Genomic DNA, 14,868 nt, shown 5'->3' with positions numbered 1-14,868 from the left:
ATAGTAGCCATCTTATTGTAAAATTCGAATGGAAAAAGTCATTGCAGTTTTTATCTCAATAGCTAGTGGAGGTAAACCCCATGTGCGGGGGGACTAGTTATATTGAGGTAAAAGCTATAGTGCATTGTTTCCACTAATAGTATACGCTGAAATAGTTAACTCCAATATAAAAAGACACCTTTTATTGCAGTGAATACATAGCCTTGGTTTTCTCTGCAGAGGATAATGGGGAGATATCTGTTATTTTCAGATAATAAAGACCTACTGTTAGAGACTAGGTTTGCCAGATGTCCAGTTTTTGACAAGAATACATGGTCGAAAAGGGACCCTCTTAGCTCCGGTTAACACCGCTGACCGGGCCATTAAAAGTCCGGTCGGCGGCGCAGTGGGGCTAAGGCAGGCTTCCTACCTGGCTCCGGGGGGTTCCTGGAAGCAGCGACATGTCCCTGTAGTGGGTCTCTGCACACTGTTTCCATCCCGAGCACTGGCTTCACAGCTCCCATTGGCCAGGAACCATGACCAGTGGGAGCTGTGGGGGCGGTGCTTGCAGGCGAAGGCAGCGCACACTGTGCAGAGACGCCTGGCTGCGCCGCCACCTTGGAGCCCAAGGACATGTCGCTGCTTCCAGGGAGCCGCCTGAGGTAAGCGCCACCTGGAGCCTTCACCCCGCACCTCCTCCCACACCCCAAGCCCCTGCCCCAGCCTGGAGCTCCTCTCTGAGCCTGCACCCCAACCTCCTGTCCCAGCTCGGAACCCGCTCCTGCACTCTGAACCCCTCGGCCCCAGCCCGGAGCCCCCTGCTGCACCCCAAATCCCTCACCCCTGCCCCGCACCCCAGCCTGGAGCCCACTCCTGCACCTTGAATATTTCATCTTTGGCCCCACCCCGGAGCCCTCACCCTCAGCCCAGAGCCCTCACCCTTTCCTTCAACCCAAACCTCTGCCCCAGCCCCGAGCCTGCTCCTGGTTCCTGAACCCCTCATTTCTGGCCCCATCCTGGAGCCCACACCCCCTGCCGGAACCCTCACCCCCTCCCACACCTCAATCCTCTGCCCCAGCCTGGTGAAAATGAGTAAGTGACTGAGGGTTGGGGAGAGTGAGCGACAGAAGGAGTGGGGAAGGAGTGAGTGGGGGGTGGAGCCTTGGGGAAGGGGCGGGGTACGGGGAGGGGAAAGGTATTCAGTTTTGTGCGATTAGAAAGTTTGCAACCCTATTAGGGAACAAGGTATCAAAAGAGGTATTGAAACAAATTGATAAATTTAAAAAACATCAATTCATCAGCGACACATCCAACAGTTCTGAATGAATTAAAGAATGAAGTGTCAGAGCTGCTAACAAAAAAATGTAATTAATTTAAATTAGCTATTGTAGTGGAGGGTATGAATGTTGTGCTTATCTTTTTCACCTTTCTCTGCAGCGTGGGGCACGGGTCACTTGCTGGAGGATTCTCTGCACCTTGAAGTCTTTAAACCACGATTTGCGGACTTCAGTAGCTCAGACATAAGTTAGGGGTTTGTTACAGGAGTGGGTGGGTGAGATTCTGTGGCCTGCGTTGTGCAGGAGGTCAGACTAGACAATCATAATGGTCCCTTCTGACCTTAAAAGTCTATGATTCTATGAATAATGTGGTAGGGTAACAGGAATGTCTAACGAAAGAGCCCTAATTCATAGCAGGTACATTTTGGCGGAAATAATTAAAAATAGAATTATAAAACACTTGCATGAACATGGAAAGATACGCCCTGATCTTGCAAATATGTGTGTTTAAAGTTAATGGGACTAATTGGGTTTAATGTTAAGCATGTATTTGAGAATTTTCAGGATCAGTGTCTTAGTCTGGAATCTATTTCCAAACTGTCTTTATAATTCTTAGTACCCTGTCACAAATCCATGTTCTTTTTTTAGCAAAATGACTTGCCATAGCAGTATTTTTAAATAAAATACATTTAGTAGTTTATTCAGGGTGAGAAGTGCTTTATGTTTAAGAAATGCTTTTTAAATTGGTAGCTTTCAAACTGATTTCAGTGCTCCTTTAAAGATAAACTTGCTTAATTCAATTATGATTTAAAAAATAATCTTACTCTTGTTTAATTCCGTTAAGATTTTTCACAGAATCTGTCCTGGTAAATCAAACACAGACTTTAAAATTCTTCACCACAAATGTTTTATTCTGTAGAATGTGCTTTAATCAGCCTGCGCTCTCGCACTCTCTCTCTCTCTCTCTCTTTTAAATAATATACTATTCTAGGCTAAGTTGTTGTTACAATTTTGCAGTTTAAAAAATACCTTTACAAGGAACTAATCTTAAAATCTACATTCAGGGTTTTCAAATGACTAGTAGTTTTGGGTACCTTATTTAAGATGCTTTATGGGACTGGCTCCTCAGAAAATGCTAAGCCCTATCTTCTAAAAATCCGACCCTTTTAAGGCATCTCAAGTTAGATGACTAAAGTTATATTTGAAAATGTACATATGCAGAAGAATATTGAAGAACTCTGTTCTTCCTAGAATCATTTCTACATGACATTAGTATTCAAAATCGTTAACATTAGAATTTGCCGTACAGGATGTATGGATACTGTTTTATTCTCTATTATTCTTACAGATTTTCTTTTAGCTGTAAAATTGGTGACCAGATTTATGGTGAAGGCACTGGAAATGATAAAAAAGCTGCAAAACAGGCTGCTGCAAAACGTGCATATGAACAGTTAAGATCTCAAGAAACGTCAAGGGTATGTATTGCATGTAGTCTGTATGTAAAGAGACGACTGGCTCATTCATCTTTTGAAGCAAGGTCCATCATCATTTGGTTAAAAACTAGTCTGGTTTGTTTCCATTTGAGGGAGAAATAATCTTTGCCTCATAGATTTATGTTGGTGGTGCTCCACTGTACGGTAGCTAAAATTCACAGTGTCTGTATAGTCAATAGCTTATTGTACCCCCCCAAAAAAATCTGTATTTCTAATTGCATATTTCAGTATATAGTCCTGTGAGTTATCATTCAGTTAAAGACAAATGCATATGACAAAAGAATTTATGAAAAAATATTTCACTACAGTTTTCTTTAAAACTTAACTAATATACTGAAATGGAATTCTCTCGAGCATAGTACAGTGCTGCTGTACAATTACTAAGTTTTCTTAATTATATAGTTCCTTGCATTTGTGTTGGATGTGTTTAATTTGCAAATCAGAATTATTTTTTTTAATCATATGGGACCTGAGCCTGCAATGTCAGTGGAATTCAAGGGAAGTCAAGGTTGCTGAGCACCTCTTACACATGCCTAACTGTGATATCACACTTTTTGCTTTTAATCTGAAACTTCAGTGTCTCTTACTAAGTGAAAACAAAGGGATGGAAAAAGGCAAAAACTCAGTTATTACTTACGACTAAATTTTCAGCCAGCTCTAAATTTGTAATGCAAACTTTGCATGCTTATCACTTTGCATGCCCAGTTACTATATAAATGGCAATTAGATGCAGAAGCCTGTTTATGCATACACTTCTATTTTTCCACATGCAAAATTGCATGTACAATTACCAGCTCTGAAAAGTTTGCCCTCAACTAATGAATACTGTTTTTTGGTCCTAATTCTTAATGGGGCCTCATCCTTGCATCCCTTGTTACTCTTGCAAATGAGGGCATGTACTATAAATGTCTCCTGGATTCGTGGTCAAGATCTGGTCATAAGATATTTACAAAACTCTACTTTTGCTGATATTTAATTGCAGGTGTGAAAAAGAATGTAAAATTTTAAATACCTGGGGCAAAATCCTGGCCACACTAAAGTTAATGGAAAAATTCCCACTTCAGTGGGGCAAATGCCTTCAATTTCACCCCAGTGCTTTACAGTTAAGCATGTGCATAAACTACTCCTGAGGGAATTTTGCACCAGAATATTAAAAATTCTGTACGTAATACTTTAAAATTCTGCAAATTTTATTTGTCATTAAAAATGGGGCTCCAGCATGGCAGTGGGGAGCACAGGCCACTGGCTGCATTGAGGTGGGAGAGCACTCTGAAGCCTTCACCTCCGCTGGTAGGGGGACTCAACAGCGAGGCTGCACCCAATGCTGACACAGTCCAAGGGCCGAGAGTGGTTGGGCAGACTCAGCCCAGCAGGATCCAAATGTGGAGGGGCTTAGTGTGTGTGTGTGTGTGGGGGGGGAATCCAGGTGTGGGGTGAGAGGTTTCTGTGTGGGGTGAGAGGTTTCTGTGTGGGGGGATCTGGGTGAAGGCGGCTCAGTGGAAGATTTGGATGCACAGAGGCTCGTTGTGGGTGCCGGGTGCAGGGGCAATGGGGCTTTGCAGGGGATCCAGGTGAAGGTGGCTGGAGCTCAGCAGGCAGGGTCTGGATGTGGGGAGATGGGGCTTGGTGTGGGGTGGTGTCTGGGTGCTGGGGGAGTGGGGCTTGATGGGATGGAGATCCAGGTGCAGCTGGTTGGGGCTCAGTGGGATAGGAATCTGGGTATGGGGGTTCATGGGAGGTGGGTGTCCAGGTGTAGGGAGGTAGGGCTTGTCAGGGTGAAGGTTTGATGGGCCTGCTTAATGGGGGAGCACCAGCTGCTGCCGAGGGGATGCCGCATGCCGGGCGCCCACTTCCCCCTGCGATTCCCCTGTGCACTCTTCTTCCCAATCTCATCCCTCCCCCTCACCCCCACATTCCCCTCACCCCCCTTACCCAGGCCCACCACAGGCACTCAGGGTTGCACAGAAAAGAGGAAGGCTCCCAGCACACAAAAGGGGAGCCCGATTGGCACTAGGACTCAGGAGATGGCGTTCAGCTGCAGAGTCAGCGGAGTCAAGAAGCAGCCTCCTGCAGTGGGAAGCTCTGCGCTTGCAGAAACAACGGGGAGGGGCAGTGGCACGTAACCCTGTTTGCCCCCCATGCCTCACCCCTGTTGGGAGGGGCGAATCTCCCCCAAAAAACTGCGACCACGGTTGTACCCCCTCCCCCACGTGGCTGCTTTTTGCTTCCCAGTCGTTTTCTGCAGGGAAGCACAGGAATTCTGTGGGGGGCGGATGTTTTCTGCGGGCGCGTAGTCACACAGAATTCCCCCAGGAGTAATAAACGGCTTCCCCAGCTGGGGCTTTAGTGTTTAATGTAGTTCCAATAACTTTTTCTGAAACTCCATTGTTTTTGTCATTTTAGAATGTTGTCATTTGTAGTAGCAAAGCTTTGACTGGTAGGTATCGGGTATTTGTTTTTGTTTTTTTTATATATATATATATATATATATATACACACACAGGCAGGGAGACACACAGCTGTTGCCAATTCTGCAAATAGTCTACTTAGCAGTTCCAGTGGAATGTCAAGCTGGTCATCTGCAAAGTAAGTTGGAACCATTAATATTGTGATGTTTAACGTAAGGCATTTGCTTATAATTCAAGAACTAGTTGAGAGCGGTTAAGCAAAATCTTTTGCTGTCTTTTCACTTGTGAATTAATCAGTTGTATTTTAAACCTGTTTCTTCATCTACAGGTCAAGAATACAGTTTAATTGTGCAATTGCATTTAATTTTTTTATATTTCTTGTAATATACTTTATGATACACAGATTTTTTGGCTATCCTGAATGCTTTCTTGTTGAGCACCAGTAATTATTTTAGAAGCATTTCTGCTTGATGTGAAAAGAAGAGTGTCACTCCATTGAAGTTTTCAGTAGCCATTTTTGTATTATGACACTGCTTTGTTTAACGGATGTCAGTTCTTTTCAGTAATTTCTGTGCACCACATTATAATTTCTGCTATACCGCTTCTCTCTTCATTCTCCATTAATCAAAAGAGGCACAACGTATTCATGGAGAATGAAGAGAGAAGTTGCTAGCAGAAAGAAAATGATGGTGAGAAATTTTCAAGTCTGTCCTGGGACCCCTTGGCATCAGCCTGTTGTGCTTGATGGTTAATTTGGCTCTGGTATCACCACTTTACTCTCTCTGATGCCCTGTGTAGTGTTAAAGAGCAGCTATATTTTGTACCAGTGGTGGCCTCTCTGCATTGAAATGATCTCTGTATCTAACCTACCTTACCATAGTGAGAATACATAACTAACATTTATAAATCATAGTGACATAATAGGATGAAATCCATTATAGAAATAAGTATTTTATAATAAAATGTAATTGAATCACAAGAATTGTGTTACAAGTGAAATTTTGTATTTTAAATTAATTCACATAATCCTTTTTCTGTTGTATCAAGAATTGTAGTTTTGATTCAAGAATTGTTTGAAGGAGATATATTGAAATCCATTTTTCCCCTTATAGTGGTTCTGATTCTGCATCTAAAAATATCAACTCAGATGGGAGCTTAGTAAATAAAATGAATGACCTGAAAGTAGATGAAGATTGTTCATCTCCTTGGGTACAGTATGAAAGCCTTTATTCCTTATAGTTAAATTTTAGACTGTCATTATTTTACGCCTGTTCATAATTTTCACTTTTAATGAAGATGTGGATAACAGAGCTACTATCTCCAAAATATTTAAGTTGCACATAGGTAAAATTGGATACTTGAGGCTGCTAACGTCTGTATCTAATTGTTGAAGTTAGTATGTCCTCAGATACTTTGCTGGAAGTGGAATGTGGCCCTAGTGTAGAGTGTAGTAGTTCATCTCTTGAGTGGGATAAACTCTTTGGAGTTACACAACATGAGGTCTCTGCTCCTCACTAGCTGCCTATTAACCTTGAACCACTCCCAAAAAGAAACATATGTGGTTTCACTCCTGCTTTGTGATCCGTGTAGGTGGACTGTTGTGTCACTGACGTCATGGGGGCTAAATGCAGGTTGAGCCGTTGGCCTGTGAGGGTGACAATGCTGGACTGGGGCCTAAAACTACCAATAAATTGGAGCCTAATCTTCTGAGATTGCTTCACTCTCTCTATTTCACTGCAAGAGTTAAGAACTGCTTCCTCTAGCAGCCTGTTAGAGCCTGAGTTAGGGGAGTTTCAGAGCATAGTGCAGTATCAATTTTCTCCTCTACCCACAATGGTTATCGTTACAAAATATATCTGAATGTTATTTAAAATGTTCATTATCTTTTTACCATCATTCTCACTAAACATACAATAGGTCAGATTTGCTGCTGGCTTAAACAGGCATACTTCCATGGAAGTTGATGGATCTGTGCTTGTACATTGAATGTAATTGATGCATTTTGAGAAGAATCATGATGTCATACTTAGAACTGGGGGACATTTTTGAGCCAAAACGTCTTTCGGCAAAAAGTGTAGATTTGGCTATGCTGAAACGCTTCTGGAATTTGTGTCAGTTTTGCTAAATTGTTTGGTGTACCGTGTGTGTGTGTGTGTGTGTGTGTGTGTGTGTGTATATATATATATATATATATATATATTCTGAAAACTTGAAACCTTATTTCAGCACTTTTTAAATTAAATGTTATTTTTTCAGTTCAAAATGACTTTTCAGTTTGAAATTTCCTTTAATTTTTAAAATGTTAAAAAATGCTCAAAATAGAAATATTTAGTTTTAGCTTGAACTAAATGTTTTGTTTGATCAAAATGAATTTTTCCCAACTTCTGATTCATCAAAAAGTTTGAAGAAAATAGCTTTGGGGTTGACACAAACAGGTTTTTTTTTTCCCCCGGGATTGCCAGCGAACTCTGAAAAATCCATTACTCACACAGCGCTAGTAATATCCAAGTTTCATGAGGAATTTAAACTGAAGGTTGTCATCAAACAGATGAGCCAACCAGTCTAAGTATGGATTTGGACAGCTGGTAGCCACATCCAATCCATATTAGAAAAATAATCATCATTCATCAAACCGTGAATATGTTTGTTTTTCTTTTTTGATATAGGCAACTCCCAAAAATGCTGCCATGAAATCTAAGAGGTAGGTAATTACTTTGTTTTTAAATATATATGTTCTGAAATTAATATTGCAAATCCTGTTTTAGTGGCTTTGATACTTGACTAAAACATGACACCAAAAATATTTCCAGGTAAATTTCTTTTCTGTATTCATATATTACAAGGTTTTATTGTAAATTTTCTTTTTTCTCTAAGAAGAGAGATCGCAACTAAATTGGCACCTTCGTTCTCAGGACAGCAGGTCAAGGAAGAGAAAAAGGAAAATAAGTACACTAAGGATGAAAGGTGAGAAGGAGATTTTAAGTAAGAGATGTATAGTTATTGCAATGATGGGTTAGATTTCCCTGACTAACAGTTTTGCATGTTTATTGCAAAACAAAGAAAGGGGGAGAAGGAATTCTATTTACAAGCATATGCAAACTGCCACTTGTGGGTGAGGTATAGGGTATTTCCTATAATAAGAATGTTTGTATTTGGCATTTGTGCAACTCTGTAGAATGTTTCTTCATTTTTTCCTCTACCCCGAGAAATGGCTGGTGCTACAAATGTTGTAATAGAAGAGGTTATTCAAAGAAAAGAAGTTGACAGCTTCTGTTCTTATGAAAATTCCAAATGTAAATGTTATGAGTATGTAAAATAGTGTAGGAATGCCTCTAATCCAGGGGTTCCCAAACTTGGTTCACGGCTTGTTCAGGATAAGCCCCTGGTGGGCCGCAAGACGCTTTGTTTACCTGAGGTTTGAGTATCTCTTGTAAGATGATGCTCAGCGTCTCTCAGGAGATGCTCTGCAAGTTCCAGAATCAGACCCATACTTTCCAAAATTAATGTTAGGGCTGATTTTGCTAAAATTATTATTATTATTTATTATTTATTTATTTTATTATTTTAAAGATTTATCAAGGATTTTGAAGAGCTAGAGCGAATTGGCAGCGGTGGATTTGGGACTGTTTTCAAAGCAAAACAAATTATTGATAAGAAGTACTATGCTGTCAAACGAGTCATGTGTAGCGAGTAAGTACTGTACATCTGCTTGCTTTTATTTGAAAGGACACTCTCAAACAGTTTCTGTAGATGAAACTGTTTGTTTGTAATAATCCCTTAAAAGTTTAAGTAATTTTCCTTTACAGCATTGTCCATTCTGTCTGACAAACATGTTTATTTCTCTGTTCTCAGTGGAGCTGAAATGAGTGTGCTGTCTTCTGATGTTTGCTTCTCTGTGCACTAGAATTATAGTCCAGCACAGCACAGGAAACAGGATTTGTTAACTTGTGCGCGCTCTCTTTGTTAATGTTGTGCCAATATTTAAAAAGAGAAAATGGGATGACCAGATAATCATAGGGATGTCAGCCTGACGTTGATCCTGGGCAAGATGATGAAGCGGACAAAAGGGCAGGTGCATTCCTTGGATGCATAAACGGGAATCTCAAGTAGGGATAGAGAAGTTATTTTACCTCTGTATTTGTGTGACAACCCCCAGGGTACAATCTGGACAGTGGAACTGTTGTGCCCCCTTAACTCTCTAGCTTAGGATACCTCTCACACTGCTCTGCTAGTGAAAAGCAGCCCCTCCAGGTTTTGCTCTCACATAGCCATTAGCGTGTGAGAGTCACACCCTGCAAAGTCACATGAATGCTCTTCCAGCCTCTCATAAACAGATATAGGGCAACTCCTGCATATCTCTCAGTCCCAGCCTCGGACCCCAGCAATGCGTGTTTTACACGGTTCAAGACCTTCTTGATCAATGCAAGCTCATTAATTAGTCTGCCATTCCATCAATGGGTAATGGATATGCACCAGCCTTTGTTAACCTGAGTAGATTCCTCAAACCCTTCAATGAACCACACTGGTTTACATAAAACATTAAACAAGTTTATTAACTATAGAAATGTAGATTTTAAGTGATTATAAGTGGTATAAGCATAGAAGTCAGAATTGGCTTTTAAAAGAAATAAAAGATAAAATTGCAAGCTAATTCCTAAACTTTTTCATGCTAAGTAAAATTTGAAGCAAACAGCTTTTCTCACCCCTCCGGATGTTGCGGGCAGTTCACAGTTCTTAATACACAGTCTGGATTCCCTTCCCAGCCTGGGACCAATTTCCCCAATTCAAAGTCTTTCAAGCAGCCTTGTTTCAGTAGAGATGTGGGAGAAGAGAGGTGTGACTGAGTGCATGGACCACAGTGAGACTGCTATACTCAGGGTAGACTGCAAGGAATAGGGCAGACAATCCCCACAACTGGTGGTTTATTCTTCAGTTAGATTAACCAAATCAGTAACAAAACAGCTTCTGTAATACCGTGCTGCTCTCCAAGTAGCCAAATACAGTCCCCTTTAAGCATTCCAGCCCTTGACCCCTAGCTAGACAGCCTCGTCTAATATAGTGAGAGGTTATTGAAAACCTGATTCACCATATGTGAGGTTCACCAGTCCCAAAGTACCATGAAAATGATTAAATGATTGGATAATATGCCTTATAGTGATAGACTCCAAAGAGCTACATGACAAATTTCTGTTCCCAATAAAGGGCTCTTCAGTCTAGCAGACAAAGATATAACAAGATCTAATGGTCAAAAATTGAAACTAGACAAATTCAGACTGCAAATAAAGTGTAAATTTTTAACAGTGAGGAGCAATTTATCATTGGAACAATTTACCAAGGGCTCGTGGTGGATTCTAAGCTGGAAATGGCCCACCTTGATTATCATACACATTGTAAAGAGAGTGGTCACTTTGAATGGGCTATTACCAGCAGGAGAGTGAGTTTGTGGGGGGTGAGAAAACCTGGATTTGTGCTGGAAATGGCCCAACTTGATTATCATACACATTGCAAGGAGAGTGATCACTTTAGATAAGCTATTACCAGCAGGAGAGTGGGGTGGGAGGAGGTATTGTTTCATGGTCTCTGTGTATATAATGTCTTCTGCAGTTTCCACAGTATGCATCCGATGAAGTGACCTGTAGCTCACGAAAGCTTATGCTCAAATAAATTGGTTAGTCTCTGAGGTGCCACAAGTACTCCTTTTCTCTAAGCCACTGGTAATCTTTAAATCAAGATTTGATGTTTTTTCCAAAAGCTATGATTTTGTTCAAACAGGAATTATTTTGGGGAAGTTCTGTGGCCAGTGTTATATAGGAGGTCAAACTAGATTATCACAGTGTTCTCTGCCGGCCTGGGAATCTATAAATTTGCAGAACACTTGGTAGATTATCTATGAATGGTGATTACTGCTTTTATAAAACTTGTCAGCTGCAGACTAACAGATTTATAGAACATTTAAAGAGACAGAGTCACTTTGAAAACCACATTTGTGTCTGAAAATGTTTGAACTGACCAGTAGCAGTTCAGATGACTATACACTGGGTGGGGGAAATCCTCCCTCCCTGTTTTTTCCTTTGTGCATTTGGCAACACTCTTTATAAAACCAGTATAATTGTTTCTTTGTCCTCGTGTCACTTGCTAAAAATACCATTATAAACGTCATCAGGGGAGCATAAAAAAACTTTTCTGGACATTCTAATTTCTGATAAAATGCCGAGTAATATTTATTTTAAATAATCAATTAAAAAACAAGTTGTAAGTGTCTCTTTAACAAATCTTTTAAGGATTCCTCCTCCATGTTATTTACAACAGTTTCAGAGCAACCTTTAGCCTAAATTGCTTTGGTGTCTTATTTTAATGAGTATATTGTATTACTAAATGTTCTTCCAGGATATTTCCTATTTTCATTCACATTGCACTCCTGAGAAGTAAATTTAACATTTTAAATGTAAGCCCTATATGTTCCTCAAATAAAGGGTCACATTTGGGCCCCATCTGAGGTTGAAATTAATTCACTGGACAACCCTACAATAATCAAAGTAGGCCCCAACTCTGCAAATAATCTTGCATATGAATAGTCTTGCTGAGCTCAGTGTATGTAGAGGGACTACTTGCAAATTAAAAGTTATATGCTCTAGTGTTTGCAGGATCAAGGTCTTTGGATGCTTAATTTCTCCGTGAGAGCATCAACTCTATGCTTTGCTTATCTGTTGTGTTCTTATGACCAGATAAGGTATTAAGTACAAGAACCTGAGTTGGGGTGCGGTTCTCCTTTCAAACATTTTCAACAGGGTTCAAACACTTGAGTGCTCAGGATAATAGAGCAGACAACAGGCAAAACACAAGAACAGCCTGGCAAACGAATCGCAGCTAGTAGATACAATTTTCAGCTTCTCTTTAAAAATTAAACAGTGATATTGACTTTTAAAATAATTTAAAATAGATATTTAATCCTGAAGGTTACTACTGTTGCTTGATATCCTGTCTTCAATTAATCTTATTGTTCATTTTATTAAGAAGTGTCAGTTCGTCGGTGTTGGGTAATGAGAATTTTTCTTTGTTTATTTAGTAAAGTACAGCGTGAGGTACAAGCATTAGCAGAGCTTGCGCATGAAAACATCATACGGTATTACGCCTCTTGGACTGGGAAAGACTTTCTCAATTCTGAGAACAGTTCAAGCCTTTCAAGGTGAATAAAAATGAATTCTGTAGTGTAATCAATGGCTCTTTATCTGGAATAATAAGATTATTTTTTCCCTATTGCAGATTTGTGTGGCAAAAAAATGAGTGAATTACAGATCCCTACACGTATATTTTTTCCATCTAATAAAAGAAGAAAGAACATGAAAAATATGTAACATCAGGCAGTATGCTTAATGAACGATGTATATGTACATGTATATCTCCTTTTTGTTGATGAATTGCCGCTTTTTTGGTGAACAGTATGTGTCGCAGATATGTACACTGACTTTTAGGCCTAATTTGGAATGGTGTCTTATATTGAAGCCAAATCAGTAGCAGGATCTTCAGCAACTAAGAGAGATGGTATTTGCATTGGGATTAAAATGCAGGAGTTATTTTTTCTCAAACCAGTGTTTCACTCACTAGATCATGCCCTGTCCCATGGTATTGTTCTGCCCCACCTTGTGCGGCCTACTGGCTGCTCAGCAGAAGAGCTGACTCAGAGCAAGTGCACACAACAGCCCTAAGTCAGCCTATGTTAGGTCGACTTACAGCCACTGCAGTAATTACTGTCCACACTACCCTCCTTCTGTCAGTGGTGCATGTCCTCACTAGCGGCGCTTCCACCTCCTGAAGAGGGGCATTGTGGGGGGCTGAGGGCCAAGTATCTAAGCTCCGCGTAGCTCCCCACTGGGAGCCCATCTGTCCCCACTTCCCCAGGCTCTCGGCTTCCTGCTGGGAGCTGGGGGGCAGCCACCCCAGGCTTTTCAGCTCCCGGAGCGGGGAGCCTCTGGGCGCAGCCTGGCTGGGAGCAGGGAGCTGGGGGCTCCAGCATGGAGCTGTGAAATTGACAAGACAGCCAACAGCTGGTGTAAGTAACCGCAGCATCTACACAGACACTGTGTCGCCCTAACTACACCGACATAAGTGCTATGCCTCTTGTGGAGATGGAGTTGTTATTGTCCGTGTAGTAGGACACTTACATTGGCAGGACAAAGCTGTTGTGTGTACACTGACATAATTAGGATGAGGTAAATTGCCTTAAGTCAGCCTACTTAGTGTAGAACAGGCTTCAGTGGCAGGCAGCTGGCTGTTTGGGAGCTAGGATTGACTCCAGTGCCATCACTGGCAGCCCCAAGCCTACCTGGAGTGGTCCTAAAAAATTAGGGACTTTTGGCCACGATTGTGGGGGCCTGCAGCCAAATGAAAGGTTGGAAACCAGCAAACCATTGAGCCAACTGCTTAGGAACAATTATGTAGTGCTGTTTTTAATACTATGATTTAATTTTACTCTTACAGACCGAGGCCAGATTTTCTATGTGATTGCCTTTTTATCCAAATGGAATTCTGTGAGAAAGGAACACTGGATGGCTGGATTGATGAAAAGAGAGGGAAGAAAAATTACCAAGATGAGTCTCTCATCAAATTTAGACAAATAGTGACAGGAGTGGAATATATTCATTCTAAAGGGTTTATTCACAGAGACCTCAAGGTAAGCAGAACAGATGATTGTTGTGTGGGTGGACAGATGTAATGAATAAATGTTTGGAGGATCAGAAAATGTTGAACTGTTGTTTTATTTTCAGTGGGACTCCATGTGAGCATAAGGGTCTGTCAGTGTGTGTAAGATTGGGAAAAAAATCACAAAGTGCTTTTGAATGTGAAATGCTGTATACTAGGTATATATTAAGTTTCAAGTTTGAGTTCAAAATCAATTTTAATAAATCACATACAGCACATCATATATTTTAGTGTACTGAAGTTAATGCCCTAGGGAGCAGTGTTTTTCAAAGTTTGGGTTGCGACAGAGTACTGGCATGTAAGGCACTGGATTGCCTTGTTCAGCACCCAGGGAACCTAGTGGCTCTGGTCAGCACCGCTGACCAGGATGTTAAAGTCCCATCGGCGGTGCTGCCCAGCTAAGGCAGACTAGTGCCTACCTGTTCCGACACTGCGCTGCGCCCCGGAAGTGGCCAGCAGCGGGTCCGGCTTCTAGGCAGGGGGACCACAGGGCTCTGCATGCTGCCCCACCCCAAGCACTGGCTCCGCACTCCCATTGGCCGGTTCCCGGCCCCTGCAAACCTGGGGCCCCTTCCTGTACCCCAAACCCCTCATCCCCTGCCCCACCCCAGAGCCTGCACCACCAAACCAGAGCCCTGACCCCCTCCTGCACTCCAACCCCCTGCCTCAGCCCTTAGACCCCCCCCAAACCCAGAGCCCCTTCCTGCACCCCAAACTTCTCATCCCCGGCCTCAGCCCAGAGCCCTGACCCCCTTCCACACCCCTGCCCCAGCTCAGAGCCACCTCCCAAGCCTCTGAACCCCTCATTCCTGGCCCCACCCTCATACCCCAACCCTTTGGTCCAGCTCTGAGCCCCTCCCACGCCCCAAACCCCTCATCCCCAGCTCCACTGGGTCGTGGGCATCAAGAATTTTCTTCAACTGGGTCACCAGAAAAAAAGTTTGAAAACCACTGCTAGTACTTAACTGTATGTGCAAATGAGAACAATTAGTTATTATGGCAGTCATGATT

At 41.8% G+C, this 14,868-nt stretch overlaps 1 protein-coding gene across 2 annotated transcripts in view; it reads left to right on the top strand.

Moving 5' to 3' along the window:
- Positions 1–14,868, top strand: part of EIF2AK2 (eukaryotic translation initiation factor 2 alpha kinase 2) — a 42,768-nt gene that overhangs the window by 18,138 nt on the left and 9,762 nt on the right. For both annotated transcript variants that reach the window (XM_077813543.1, XM_077813544.1), the window contains 8 exons: positions 2,605–2,731; positions 5,253–5,335; positions 6,270–6,366; positions 7,824–7,858; positions 8,032–8,121; positions 8,728–8,847; positions 12,224–12,343; positions 13,636–13,828. In XM_077813543.1, the coding sequence (XP_077669669.1) occupies positions 2,605–2,731; positions 5,253–5,335; positions 6,270–6,366; positions 7,824–7,858; positions 8,032–8,121; positions 8,728–8,847; positions 12,224–12,343; positions 13,636–13,828 (865 nt within the window). The remainder of the gene's footprint in view (positions 1–2,604; positions 2,732–5,252; positions 5,336–6,269; positions 6,367–7,823; positions 7,859–8,031; positions 8,122–8,727; positions 8,848–12,223; positions 12,344–13,635; positions 13,829–14,868) is intronic.

The sequence above is a fragment of the Eretmochelys imbricata genome, chromosome 3, assembly GCF_965152235.1.
Source record: "Eretmochelys imbricata isolate rEreImb1 chromosome 3, rEreImb1.hap1, whole genome shotgun sequence".
NCBI classification, from domain to species: Eukaryota; Metazoa; Chordata; order Testudines; family Cheloniidae; genus Eretmochelys; species Eretmochelys imbricata.
The sequence above is the reverse complement of the archived record's forward strand: the minus strand, read 5'-3'. Positions and strand labels throughout refer to the sequence as shown.